At 45.1% G+C, this 14,857-nt stretch overlaps 1 protein-coding gene across 3 annotated transcripts in view; it reads right to left on the bottom strand.

Annotated features, from left to right (window-relative positions):
* The window catches only part of STX18 (syntaxin 18), a 122,650-nt gene that overhangs the window by 47,254 nt on the left and 60,539 nt on the right, over positions 1-14,857 (bottom strand). For 2 of the 3 annotated variants that reach the window (XM_060299153.2, XM_030864193.3), the window contains exon 2: positions 7,179-7,246. Coding sequence is in view for 1 of the 3 variants with exons in the window: in XM_030864193.3 (XP_030720053.1) it covers positions 7,179-7,246 (68 nt within the window). In the remaining 2 variants the exon portion in view is untranslated. Of the gene's footprint in view, positions 1-7,011; positions 7,085-7,178; positions 7,247-14,857 lie in introns of those variants that run through there. The other variant, XM_030864195.3, reaches the window with a different exon arrangement.

The following is a 14,857-nucleotide window of genomic DNA, read 5'->3' as shown; positions in this document are numbered from 1 at the left end:
TCTGGCTCCTGGAAGAATGCCAGGAGTGGGAAGCAATGAGAGAAGGGCCATTTGGAGTTAAGAGTCCGGAGACCGGCGCTGTACGGAGAACGGAGAGTTACTAGCTCACCAGCAGCTGAGTTTAGGATCAAGTGGGAATCAGACAGAGATCAAAATATTGGCTTTATATGATTACTAACCACACATGGCCCCCTAATGGTGCCTGGCAATTATGCGGTATGTTCTCACTGTGTCTGCTTTCCCACTCTCCCAGGTGCCTGTTTCGTATCTTCTCCTCACAGCTCAAACCTCCAACACCTCCGTCCCCATCTGCAGCATCAGTAATAACTGTGCTTCCTGGTTTCTGAGAGCTCCTCCAAGCTCTCCCCACCTCGCTTCCCATGGGCCGGCACACTGTGCCTTCTCCCCAGCTACTAGGGATGAGGTGTCCATCTCCTAGCTCTGCCCCTCCACCTGGGCACCAGGTTGGCCCCAGTTTCTCTCTCGTGCACCATCAACCGTAAAAGAATTACTGCGCAGACACGGTGCTCAGGCAGTGTCTGGCACACAGTGAACACTACACGTGTTAGTTCCTAATAAAATCAATTTTCCCCGTCTACTGGATCTTTCCTAGCCACATACAAACATGCTGTTATTTCTCCCAACTTAAAAAACAAAAGGAAACCTCTCAAATCCATGTCTCCTACCAGTTACTGTCCAATTTCCCCGCTTTTTTCAGTAAAACTCCTCTGAGACGCTTACAACCCTGTCTCCATCTTCCTGACTATTCTCTCTCGACCCCATCCAAAGGGCCTTTTGCCCTCATCCCCCCACTGTGCTCCTCACTCCCCAGGGTCACCCCTGGGTCATCCCTCCCCTCAGTTACTTTCCACAGATTGGATGGAGCTAATGGCTCCCCTTCCCCTGATTTGCTTTCTCCTCTGTCTTCCCCGACAACACACTCTCCCGTTTCCCTCCTATCTCCCTGGCTGCTGCTCGTTTTCAGGCTTTTTGTTGATACCTTTTACCCTCAGTCCCTCAACCTCTCCACTGTCTACGTTGCTCCCTTGGTGAGTTCAGCTAGGCTCGTGGCTTTTTTTTGGTCGGCGTATATACCAGTTCTACAATGACAAGTCCAAATTTATGTCTTCAGCTTGAACCTCTCCTTGAACCTGAGACACGTATATCTAACTGCCGGCTCAACGTCTCTATTCAGATGTTTAACCTGTGTTGCAAATATGCCCCAAACTGAGCTCCTGCCCGCTCTCTTCAAACATGCTCCCCCATCTGGGTTGATGGCAATTCCATTCCTTCTAGCTGCTCAGGCCCCAAACCTGGAGTCATCCTTGCACCTCTTTTTCTCTCCCAGCTCACAGCTAATCCATTAACAAATCTCGTTGGCTGTACCTTAAAAATAATTCCAGAATGTGACCTCGTTATCACATCCACTGCTAACCCCTCTGGGCCATGCCATCGGCATCTCTCGCCTGGACTGTAACGTAACCGTAGCCTCCCAGCTGGTCTGCTGCTTCTGTCGTGTCCCTCCACAGATTATTCTAACACACTAGCCTTACTGATCTGTTAGAAAGTTACTCAGATCCTATCAACCCTCTGTACGGACCTTCTAGTGCTTCCCCCCTAAGAGTAAAAGCCGAGGTCCTCACAAGAGCTACATGAGCCGTTAAGACGGCTCACGAGATCTGGCTGCTGCCCCCTCTGAGCTCATCTTCAACTACCACCCCCCACACTCCCCAGTCCCTCCTGCTCTAGCCACCCTGGCCTCCCTGCTGTTCCGTGAACCCTCCAGACATCCTCCTGCATTAGGACCTTACACTTGCTGCCGTCTTCTCCTTCTGGAATGTCCTTTCCCTGGATGATATCTATATAAACAACTGACTGCTTACTTCTTTTAGGTGTTTACTCAATGTCCCCCCCATCTTAAAAAGTCCTTCCCTAAGCTACGTTTATAAACTTGTACCCTCCCTGACGTTTTCTATTTTCCCTTCTCCCCTCCCCCTAAAAGCATTTATCCTGCTCTAACACTATTATGTTTTACTCATTTATTTTGTTTCTTTTCTATCGTCCTCTCCAAAATATAAGTTGCATAAAGGCAGGGACATTTGTCTGTCTGTTCATTACTGCATCCCATCATCACGAGCAATACCTAGGATTTAGTAGGCTGATAAATCAATATCTCAAGAGCCAAATACTTTCTGAATGACCTCACTTAATGCATGAGGCTGACCTGAAGAGGCCTGACGCACAGCTACACAACTGTGCTCCTTAATAGGTCCCTCCCGGATTTATTTCACTCCCACCCTGAGACCCGCGGGCACCCCCCCTTCCAGAGCCTTCCCTGGAAAAGTGGAGGCACAGAGGGGCAGGGAATGTGTCCATCCTGATGACAGGACCCCAAGAGAAGAGGGAGGAGTAAGCCTGAGGCTCTTCCCAGGGCCAACCAGGAGGCCAGGCTCCTCTCCTCCCTCATTGTGGCACCTTCCCACGCCCCAACCCCAGGGTCCACATTTTCGGGGGCAGGGGGTCGTTGGAAGGAGAGAAGGAAGCCCACAGGTTCCTGGGGAATGGATGGTCCTCCCCTCAGCAGAACCTGAAAAGCAACAGAGACCTATTTCCCTATCCCAACCCTCCCCAATATTCTGTTTTCTTAACTAGTTCGGCTTAACATGGTAACCCCAGACAGAATGTACTCTACCTGAGGCAGAAGACCCAAGAGACAGGGGAAGGGGCTGGGCAAGCACGCTCCACCCTCCTCCCAACTCCCCGGTCAGGTCAAGGCGGGCGGAGTGAGAGCAGTGAGCAGAGGGGTGGCGAGTCCTGTGCCGCCCCTAATAGAAACCACCTCTCCGGAAACGGAGGCTAACGGGGTCAGGAACAAATAAATAAGACAGGTACCCACTTCCAAGTGGCTATGTACCTTGTGGACGGAGCAGACCTATAAAGGACTAATTCCAAAAACATTAGATTAACATCCTCCTACTCTATTTTGACTTAATGGAAACTCAGCTCAGTGAAATTGAAAAGGTCTAAAGGTTAATTTGATAAAACTGATTACTCAATTAAAAGGTGATGTTCCTTTAGGAGACATTATATATTAACCTTTTAAACTGGAAATTGACAGTATGGTTATTCTATTAGTAACAACAACAAAAACCAAGTTTCTCCCCCAGGTGGTATTGTTTCGTTGCCAGGATATTGAGGAAAAGGTACATCTACCAGAAGTGGAGGAATCAGTTTTAATTAAAATCATTCAAGAGATCCAGCCAGAGGCTACCTAGGTTGCATGCTGTTCTAGTAAAATGTCATTATTTAAAAAAAATTAAATGGGTCAATAAAGTCTGAGCTCTACATTGTGGAAAAGATTACAGCTTCCTAATTATGCCAAGCTAACATAGCTTTATGGGTCTGAAGGTAATATTTCTCTCCATTCCATGATCACACTCCATCCAAAATCTTCTCAGTAACAAGCCAAGGCCAGCACATTGCATTGGGAGGCAGAGCAGTAAAAAAAGAAAGGCTTTAAACAGTCTACCACCTTTGGGAGGGAGAGCTTGATGGGAGAAGATAAGGATGGCCTTTCTCCATCTGGAGAGAATGTAGGGCATGGAGGGGAATGCTTATTCCCTAGTCCTCCTGTTTCTACATGAATCCACTCCTCTAGCGTGACACCTAACCTCAGCATCCTCCCTCCTGCCCCTCCCTTGGGGGCAGGGACTTCTCTGATTGGCAGCCTGGCAGAAGGACCTGGGCATGGGCGTGAACACACATGGAGCCACAGCTCCTCTCTGTTCTCTCCTCTGGGATCTGCCTGCCCTCTCTCTCATATGCTATCAGGGGCCTCTGTGCTCTCTGTGCTCCGGGGCTGTGACCGTTCAGTGGCACTAATGGCTGAGTGCGTCTAATTCAGGAGCCTTCAGCAAGGTCACCCTCCTGCAGACCTAACCTCTGCCGCCACCCTAGGTTTCACTAGTGATCACGCTGAGAACACGTCCATCTCTGTCAGGTCGACTTGACTCTGGCATCCTCTCTCTCTCTTTCTCTCCCTCCCTCCCCCTTCTGGCAGGAAATTAGAGGTGCTTGCTTTATCAACTGACCACTGCTGCAACCTCATCACAGGTCAAATGGGATTCCAATTCAGGTACCATTCACCAAGGGACTTCTATGTGCCAGGAACTCTCACACATCTCTTTTAATCCTCACAAGAACATTATCCACACTTTATTTAAAAACAAACAAAAAAAGCAAGCACAAAGATGTGAAGTGAGCTGTATACACTTACGTGATTAATACATGGCAGAACTGGGACTAGAACCTAGGTGTGATTGACCCTCCAAGTCCCTGATCTTTCAAAGGGACCAAAACAGGGGTAGGAGTGAAACTCAGACTGCACTGGCTGGCCATGAACTGCAATTGGGAAAAGGAATTAAAGACTGAGTTTCTATAATGGGGTAATGACTGGTCAAGACTAAGAAAGCCTCAGGAGCTCTAGTTCTGCTGACGCTGCAGCCACACAACCAGTAAGTGGCAGGGTGAGATGGGCTCCAGGGAGCCTGGTCCTCCGCCCCAGAGTGTGCTGCCATGGTAGCCGGGAAAGGGGGAGGCCGAGGCCAGCTGCCCACTGTCCTGAGCAGGGGCATGAGGACTCGGAGTTAAGTCCACACCTGCTCTGGAAACACTGACACACTGTGTGGAGCTGAGCTGTGCTGTTCGAGGAGAAATGCCTTAATCCCACCATTATAATCAAAAGTATAAAACTACTGCAAAGTTACAGAACAGCAGCCTTATAATCTTTTTTTAAATCCACTGCTTTTTAAAAAAATTTTATTTATTTAATTCATTTTTGGCTGCATTGGGTCTTCGTTGCTGCGCTCGGGCTTTCTCTGGTTGCGGCGAGCGGCGGCTACTCTTCGTTGTGGTACGCATGCTGCTCACTGCGGTTGCTTCTCTTGCTGCAGAGCACGGGCTCTAGGCACGCGGGCTTCAGTAGTTGTGGCGCGCAGGCTCAGTAGTTGTGGCGCACGGGCTTAGTTGCTCTGCGGCATGTGGGATCTTCCCGGACCGGGGCTCGAACCCGTGTCCCCTGCACTGGCAGGCAGATTCTTAACCACTGCGCCACCAGGGAAGTCCCCTCATTGCTTTTTCCTTTTGCACTGCATTTCAATTGTACTGTCTTATTTGAATCTCCTGACAAGTGGCAAGTGATCATCACTCTCATTATTTACAGCAGGGCTCCTTAAACCTTTTCTGGAAAGGGCCACATAGTAGACATATTAGACTTTGAGGGCCACACAGCCTGTCACAGCCACTCAGCTCTGCTGTCATAGTGTAAAAGCTGCCAGCGATAACATTCAAATGAATGGGTGTGGCGCTGTTCCAATAAGCTTTATTTACAGACACCAAAAATTTAATTTCATATAATTTTCTTATGTGGTAAAATATTATTATAATTATTATTATTATTTTTAAAACCTGGTTTTATTTCTTATGTATTACAAGTATACTGTTAGGAGGGACAGTGTATTTGATTAACCAGGGAAGAGGAGGTGGGGCACTGGCCCAGCATCTTCCCTTAATTTCATCTTCTTTTTTTTTTTTTTTTTAATATTTCTTTCTTTCTTTATTTTGGTTGCACCAGGTCTTAGTTGCGGCATGCATGTGGGATCTAGTTCCCCGAACAGGGATGGACCCCGGGCTCCCTGCATTGGGAGGGAGGAGTCTTAACCAGAGGCACCAGGGAAGTCCCTATTGTTATTATTTTTCCTCCAGCAATTTAAAAACATAAGGACTATTCTCAGCTCACAGGCTGTACAAAAATAGGTAGCGGACTGGACTTGGCCTATAGGCTGTGGTTTGCTGACCCCTGGTTTAGAGGAAGACACTGCATTTTACAGATTAAGTGACTTTCTCAGGTTTGCACGGTTAATAAGGGGACAGGGTGGCCTGAACTAAACCAACCTTTAAAGCATTCACCTGGCTGGATGCCTTTTCAAGGAAAAGGGGAGTTAATAATGGATTTCCATGAGAGATCTCTACAACCACTTATTTAACCTAAGTTGTAAAGTACTAAAGAAAGGAGCTGGAACTGACAGGCTTATACCAGTTTTATTAAGCTTTCCAAAATGACTGTCGCTTCCATTTTTATGTACTATAAAATTAGCATCTGATGTACATACACCTTTAGAAATAAAATTTACACTGCCATCTAGTGGTGACCAACTATTTTAACTGAGAACTTTAAAATAAGGTTTTCTTGGTACTAAGCATTAGAATAATTTAGTATATTCCAAAATTATGCAAATGAAATACAGTTAAAAGTATGAAGTAGACAAACTGGTAGAGATTATTTAAAATTCACCTGGGGCATAATTATTTTCTCTGTTAAAGAATTTATATGAAACATTTTCATTTTTGCATATATTGACGAAGTTTTTTTAAAAATCAGATTTTTTCTGTATTTTCTAACTGTGATAGGAAGGCTTCTGAAGGGCAAAATCCCTTGCTTTATAATGATGAACTCCTAAAAAGATGCTTCTAATGATGTCACTTCGTATGTCTAATCCAACTTTTCCATTAATTTAGGTAATACACTTGAAGCTGACTCCTATGGTAGAAATGCCACACTAAAGCCAGGTGCAAATGTAGGTCAGGGAAGAGCAGGAGGCATGATATCTGCACGGCGGTGTTCCTGTGTCTACTGAGAGCTGGAGTCTATTCCAGAAGCCACTTTGGAAGGCTTGATCAAAATGCTTTTTCTTTTTAAAAATCAACCTAACCAAAAGTTTCTTCACTAGAGGCAAGAGCTCTTGTCTTTCCAAATGGCATTTTTACATGACCTGCATTCTCTCTTCATTTGCTCAGCAATATGCATTCAATGAGAAACTGCCCCATTTCTCTCCGCATGTTTCACAACATATATGGCACACAAAGAGCTACAGACACATGGGAACATCAGAATAGGGGACATTGCTGTGAGGATATGGTGACCTTGAGGACATGGGGTATGGCTGAGCTTACCTTGGCTGGGGGGAGCCCCTTTTTGCTCTGCAGATATTCTTCCACTGCCAAACTGACCTTCCCCATTACAACCCTAAGTTAGTAAAAAGTGAGGACAAAAAGCTCAAAAGGAATATAGGTATGGAAAAGAACAGTCACTAAAATCACGGTAAGAAATAGACACTTACCTATAAGCATTAATATAATCTTTCCTGTGTTCGAGAAGAAAATCTCTCAGTTTGCCAATGTGTGAAATCTATAATGAAAAGAAAGCAAACGATTTATATGGATAAATATGTTACGCTCATATGCAACAAATTTTAAATTAGTAGAGAATGGAATGCAGGTAGTAAAAAGATTTTGAAGCTACAAACTGGATATCTCTGGTTTTAGACTCCTGTATAATCACTGACTTGTTGGGTGGCTTTGGGAAAGTCACCCACATTCCTGGGTCTTGGTCTCTTACCGATGGTTCCTTCTTCCTGTAATTGTTGTGATCTGTGACATAACGAAGAGATGATCTCTAAGGAACTTCGAGATTCAATGAGATAGTACATGTCTAGTAACTACAGAGCATGTGCTCAATAAAGGCCAATTCCCTTCCTTATATGTCTTATATCCAAAATTTTATAGAAAAATATTCCTTCTTCCAAGTGTTCTAGGGGATGGATTCTAAGGCTGGAGCTATCAAGTGTATAAATAGGGCCCATGCAGAGCAGCAGAATTAAAGAAAAGATGCAGGAGCAACGATTTATCCCTACACAGCAAGTCTCCATTTTCCCTACTTCCACGGATGAACAAAACAGACACAAAAGTACAGAGGACGGAATTTGTGACGGCTCATTTCTAGTACTAAAGCATGTGTCAGGTAATGTGTGTGGAATGAGGGATTAAGAAACAAATAAAATAAAAAGAGGTAGGAAGAAACCTAGGATCATGGTCAACATGGACAAAAGTGTTTCCAGAAGGAGAGAATGATTAACTAAGTTGGTGGCCTGCTCTGTCCTTTGACCACAGCTCACACTAGTTTCCTCCTAATGTCCTTTGTACTTATTCCAAACATACGGAGCCCCATCCTTGAAGGATGTGCTGAACTTTCATCTTTTTCATGAAAGTTTTTCTGTCAAGGCCAACTCAGGCTAATTTTCACTTTGCTCTGAACTTAAAAGCACTTCTGCATCCCACCCACTGGGCACTCAGCTACACACAGCCACGTCCCCTGGCTTCACTTTTGCATGCACGCCTCTTTCTTGGGGGTTAGGAACCACGCAAGGAGAGGCTGCACAGCTTCCCGCATGGCTCTAAGCACAACATGAAGCCCAGAAGGTGTCAGTCAGTATTTGTGGAATGAGTAAATGTTTAAATGCAAAAATAGTATTTACCACTAAAGAAACATTCAGCATTTGTCTGGAGACAGGTCAGTAAGGGTTCAGTTAAATTTCTCACAGAGTCTAGACTAAAAGCAAATATGGTTCAGAAAAGCACCCTTAGGCATCTATAAGAGCATGAATCGAAGAAAAACTGAACTATGGCCACAATATTCATTTATTTATCAGATTACAAACAACAACTGAGACAGCCAGAGTCTGTCCAGCATCCCTGGCTCCGTGAGGAACTTCCCCACACACGACCTTGTTCTTTCCCAGCAGCCCATTGTGGGCACTGACGTCACCACGCTCATTAACCAGGTTGGGAAAGTGAATCTTGCAGAAGCTAAGTGACTTGTTTCCAGTCACATGGTTAGTGCCTGGTGGGGCTCAGAGGTAAGCCTGGGACTCTGAGTTCAAATTTGTCCCGTCTTCCACCACTAAGCCACAGCTGCCTTCCTCACACTCTTACTCCTATTTTCCACTGACGCTGCATTTTAAAATCTGACTTTTAAGATTGTTGGGAAAAAAATTTAAGAGATGTGCAAATAAGGTATTTACTGTACCACATACAAGATTTAATCAAGTTAAGTTTAATACATTTCAGTGGTTTCCATTCCCTTCCCCAACCCCTGCCTGCAAGGGGCCAGGTAAGCAGTAAAGCAAGAGGAATGGAGGGTGCAGTGCATTGGGCAGGGATGAATTCTGGTTTTAAAACCCACTGCAGCCAAAGGAAGCATCTCTGCCGGCCGACTTGCCAAAGGGCAGCTAATTGTCATCTCTGGGCCTAACCAATGGGATTGAGTCCAAACCCCAAATGCAGCACTCAAGGCCCTTCACAATTCAGCTCCAAAAGTCCTGAGCGGCCTCAGTCCTGCCGCGCTCCCCACAGACCACAATGACTCATTACCGACTGGTTTCTCTTCACCAGAGTGCAAGCTCCTAGAGGTTAAAGGGTCCTCTCTCTTTCCCCAGAACCTGTCAGGCACAGTTCCTGGTGCAAAGCAGAGCCTCAGAAACTTTTACTAAATGTTGAATAGATAGTGGGTACTGAATAATCCCCAAAGGATTATACCTACTGTGGTAGTCAGGGTAATGCCATTACCTCCACCCAAAGATGTCCAAGTCCTAACCCCTGGAACCTGTGACTATATTATGTTACATGACAAAGGGGAATTACCGTGACAGATGGAATTACGGTGCTCATCAGTTGACCTTAAAATAGGGAGAATACCCTGGATTAATACTGGAGTATCCAGGTAGGTAGGCCCCTATGTAATCACAGGGTCCTTAAATGGAGAAGAGGGAGGCAGAAGAGAGAGTCAAAGCGATGCAACGGGAGAACAGCTCAATCCAACATTGCTGGCTTTCAAGATGGAGGAAGGGAGCCAGAGGATGAAGGCAACGTCTGGAAGCTTGAAAAGGCAAAGTAATGGATTCTCCCCTAGCATCTCCAGAAAAGAACAGAGCTCTGCCAGCACCCTGATTTCAGTCTAGGGAGTCCCATTTTAGACTTCTGACCTACAGAACTAGAAGATAGTAAGTTTTTCTTGTTTTAAGCCATTAAACTTGTGGTAATTTGTTACAGCAGCAATAAGAAACTAATACACTTTGTCTCAGTTTGGGGTGCTATAACAAAATATCACAGGCTGGGTGACTTTAACAACAAACACTTATTTCTCACAGTTCTGGAGGCTGGAAAGTCCTGGTCAAGGTGCCAGCATATCTGGTGCCTGGTGAGGGCCCTCTTCCTGATTTGTAGAGAGTTGCCTTCTTGCTGAATCCTCACATGGTGGTCTTGTGTCTCTTCCTCTAAGGGTACCGATCCCATTCAGGAGGGCTCCACCCTCATGACCTAATTAGGTCCCAAAGGCCTCACCACTAAATACCATCCCATTGGGTAGTAGGGCTTCAACATATGAATTTTGGGGTGACACAAACATTCAGTCATAGCATACCTGTTTAAAGCCTTATCCAAAACAGTTTTTTTTTTTTTTAAAAAAAAAAAGGAGTCATAGTTTTCAATGAAAAGTTTGAATGGGCCCAAAGGAATCTACTACGTAGGCTAGACCCAGCAGCACCCCCCAGCTTTAGCTAATTTCAGTCCACCAGGGTAGAATGGTGCAAGGGGATAAGTGCCAGGAACAAGAAGGCCCCGCAGGCATCTCAGAAAACATGCTTACAAGAAGTTTCCCTTAAAGTACAACAGATGTGATCCCAATTTCTTATGACATGATACCTGAGATTTGCTTCAAAATAATATGGAGGTGGGGAGGAACACAGGAAAGAGGGTCAGTCCTGCGCTGACAGCTGAAGGTGGGCGCGTGCGCACAGGCGGGCTCCTTACACTCTCGGCCTACTTTAGTACATACTTGACATGTTTTCTTAACAAAACATGATTTTTTTAAAAAATCTCCCATTTTGCACTCTCTTTTAACATGTTTGGTGATTCTGAAGTACAGATTTTCTGCTGCCAAACTAGTAATAACCCACATTTGAACCAACACCTCAACCCCACGCAAAATCTCTAGCTATTTTATTTCTAAGTACTTGCAAGCCTTGCTTAAAGTTCCATTTAAGTGGATCAATGCCATTTAAAAAAAACCACCACCAACAAAACCTTCATTGAGTTTACTACGTGCCAGGCTCTGTTCCAAGATCTCCCCACACATTAGCTCATCAAATTCTCCCAGCTACACAAGATGGGTAACATCATCACACCTATTTTACAGATGAGGAAACTAAGTCAGAGACAGGGTAAGTAATTTGCTCAGGAACACATGGGGTGAAGCCTGAATGGAACCCAGCATTCTAAGTATCAGGCTTGAGTTCTTAATGCCCAGATTTAAGCACAGATTCTTGGCAGGTGGCAAGTGCAGTTTCCCAGTACAGTAATCACAAAGAGGGATGACTGGGAACCGAGAAAAGCATCCAGTGAGCAACAGCAAGCTGTTTTGTCTTGTGTCTGTATTCAACAGTGCACTACACACCTGATGTTACCCAAGAGTGACATACCAGGCATGTGTGTGCCAGGAAGTGTGTGAATTGCTCACTATGTGCCGTCATCGGCTCCCCTATAACAATCAGTTGAGTTAGACGTTACCCCCATTCCCGTTTGATAAACATGGAAACTGAGGCCCACGTGAGGTCGGTCACAGGATAATAAGGGGAAGAAGTGGCATGGATCACGGGTCTGTATGACTCAAAGGCTAAGTTATTTATTCTACATTATATGGTCAAAAGACTAATAAACTATTACTATTTAGCTTATTTAAGTTTGAGGCTTTTCTTCACACAAATATAAACTGGGTTTCATGTGACAGCATTTGTATATATTGATTTTTAAAATGTTTTCAACTACAGTGGATACAGAAAGATCTGCAAGAAAGGTTTTTTGAATGTTTCCACGTAGAGCGCTCGTTTTATAAGTCACTCAAAGTAGGAACGTGCCCATATCCAAAGTGCCTGTTTTTACCACTGAAGTCTCCTCCTCCAAGCTCGGCTGTTATTCCTTGTGTTTGGGACACGGGAGGCTTGGAATTCGCAAGTACCATAGGGATGCTGGGAGGAAGGCCCACAGCTGTGAGCAAGGAACCAGTATGGTCAGAAAGACTGGCGGTGCAATGGCGACCCGTTCACCCTGAGTATCAATCATCAAACTGCCTCAAAACACAGTTTAAACAAGTAATGAAGGCAACTTCCAGGACTGGGTCTCTTCCCCGTGTCTGAGTTCCTCTACCTCCTCGCCTAGTGCGGGGCGGGGTATGAGCAGAGGAGCAGACTCCGGGCAAAAGACTGAGGGGTTTGGGTGGAGCAGGGCAGACGAGAGAAACAGGTACGGAATCCAGGGAGTTGGTTGAGCTTCTTGGTTCTAATCTCTGCTCAATCTCCACCACTTACTCTGAAAGGGACCTTGATTCCCCCCCACCCCTTCAGGCTTCGTGTGGAGGGACCCCAGCTGGACAAACTTCCTCTTCTGTCTCCCAATGCTTCACTCACGCGTCTGAGGGAAGAGGACTTACTGGTGTAGGGTTTGGAGACAGCAGTGAGCACACTCGGCAACAGGCAGAGAGGGTCTGTTCTGGCCAGCGCTCCACCCATATTTGGCCACAAATCTAAAGCCAGGTTCTCCGTTTGGCTTTTTCACGTTCTGACTCCTGTATTTCTTTCAGGTAGTTCCAAAATTGTGCTGGGAAAAAAGAGGTGTTTTTAATAAACTCCCTAAACTCTTAACCTTTGCCAACTGAAATTTTGAGCAAGTTGCTTAATCTCCCTGAGCTTCACTACAACGGGAGGGCAGTAAAAATGATTCTTTAAAAATAGAAATAGCACGAGTTAATAGCTAACTTTTATCGAGCACATGCTGTGTGGCCGGCATCAGTCTAAACACTGTGCATCAATTAGCTCATTTACTTCTCCTAATAACCCTGTGGGATAGGTTCCACTATAATCCCACTTTACAGATAAGAAGACACTGAAGTAACACATTTCATATAAATGGTTCAAAATAAACAGGGGACTGTGACTCCCAAACCAAGTACCTGTGTGCTTTCAGCCTCTGCAAGTCTGCCCACGAAGACAAACCTACCATCCCATCCGAGTGCAGTGGGTCTCTGAGGGCTGCTCTCACCACAGTGCACACAGAACGTTTTAAGATCAAAAGTACCCAATGCTGAGATGCCTTGTTCAGGTCAAATGCAATGTCAACAGCTATGGGTCAGCGCAAAGCCAAGAGCCACACTCCAGGGTCAGCCAGGATCTGGCTTCTCCACAAAGCTGATACTCAACTAAACAGTTGTTTAAACTCTATTCTAAAATGACAGGCATTCATGTGACTCATCCTTTTCTTTCTCTGAAGATAAATCAAGTTCACTTTTAAATGACTGTATTCTAATAAGGCTAATTTCAAAAATCATCAAGACACTGAACTTCCCTACAAAACACACCTACCGTATAAGCAGACTGATTATAAAAAACAGTAGCAGTGGTCCCTATAGTAGATGCATTTGACAGGGAAAAACAGATTCTCACATCACCTGTTGTTACACATAAAGCTTTTACTAGGAGAGACCAAACAAAGACATCCCAATATGTGCACTGCTTGACATGGACTCAGCCCCAGGGACTCAACCCCATGGATGGTTGCCCACAAGCATGTTGCTGAATGGAGGGAAAACCAAGGTTGCGCACAGCATGTACTTAGGTAAACTATATGAAATACAGACCTGAAGCTGAACCCACAGAGAGAGAGAGGAATCTAAAAGACTGCTCATCAAAACACTGATGGCTGTCTGGGTGGTTAAGATTTGAAGACTTTGCTTTTTCCTAATACCTTTTCGTACCTTAAAATTTTTCTACACTTCGTATGTGTAATCTTTGCAACCAGACAAAAAAATGTTTTTAAACAAAATGGTAAATCTTGCCTAACTAAGAGTGTATACTGACTGACTCCCCAGGCCCTGCAGGGTCAAATCCAATTCCTTGAGCCTGGGACCCCCTAGTGTTCCTGGCCCTGCTGACTTCTCCGGGTTCAGAGCCCTCCCCCATCTCCCAATCCCGGTCTCCTGACTTACTCCTACTCTGCTCAGGGGATACACCTCCCGGAAGTCTTCTCTGCCATTTCCAGGCCAGGTTAAGGACCCCTCTCAAGCATCTCTTTTTCAGGGATGTCACCATCTTGTTTTGAAATGTTTTCATGTCTATCGGACATAATCTGCTCAGGCATATGCCTAGCCCAAAGCGGCTCTCCAGAAATGATTTAATGCTCCGAACTGAACTGACTTTCTATCCGCTTCAAGAATTACCAGCAGGGTAAAATAAACTCCAAACACAGTAAGTCTGCTATATACTTTACATTATCCACTAGATGGCAACACATGTATTATAGCAGGAGTAGTAACAGGAACTCTCAAAAATATCACAGTTTTTTCCCAAAGGCTTTAAAATTTTCTCTGGTTCTGTATTTTTGATCTAGAATCAAAGGATTATTAAAGGTTAATTGTGCTGTGCAGGCTGAAGCTGAAATGACACTGTTTTGAAACAGACACGTGCACTTGGATGAGTCCAAGGTTTTAAAACACTGCACTCCTGGCAGGTTCAACACAAAGGCAGCTCTGGAGCATGGCTGCCATCTGCCGTCCCAGGCAGCGGGCCCAGCTTTGTTTATGTGTGTCATCCACAGCACAGACCTGCTAGCTGCTCCTTCGTGGGTGTTTTGTAAATTACCCAAAGCAAGATAAACTGTAAAACAAAAACCCTGCTACAAAACTGAGGGATTCTTCTCAAAGCACGACTGCATTTTCACTGCAGGGGGGTTCAAAGCAGCCACCAGTGTCCTCTGCAGATCACAGCAGTGGCCTGACTTGCAACTCCCCTAACTACTCTCCCCCGCCACAGGAATTCTGTTCTGGCGCTCATAACACTTCCAACAAAGACCTGATTGATTATGAAACACTAAGTACTGATTTGCATAATTTGCCTCCGCAAGAGACAGCCATTGT

The sequence above is a fragment of the Globicephala melas genome, chromosome 5 (assembly GCF_963455315.2).
Source record: "Globicephala melas chromosome 5, mGloMel1.2, whole genome shotgun sequence".
Classification (NCBI taxonomy): Eukaryota; Metazoa; Chordata; class Mammalia; order Artiodactyla; family Delphinidae; genus Globicephala; species Globicephala melas.
This window is presented reverse-complemented; position numbering and strand designations above follow the sequence as displayed.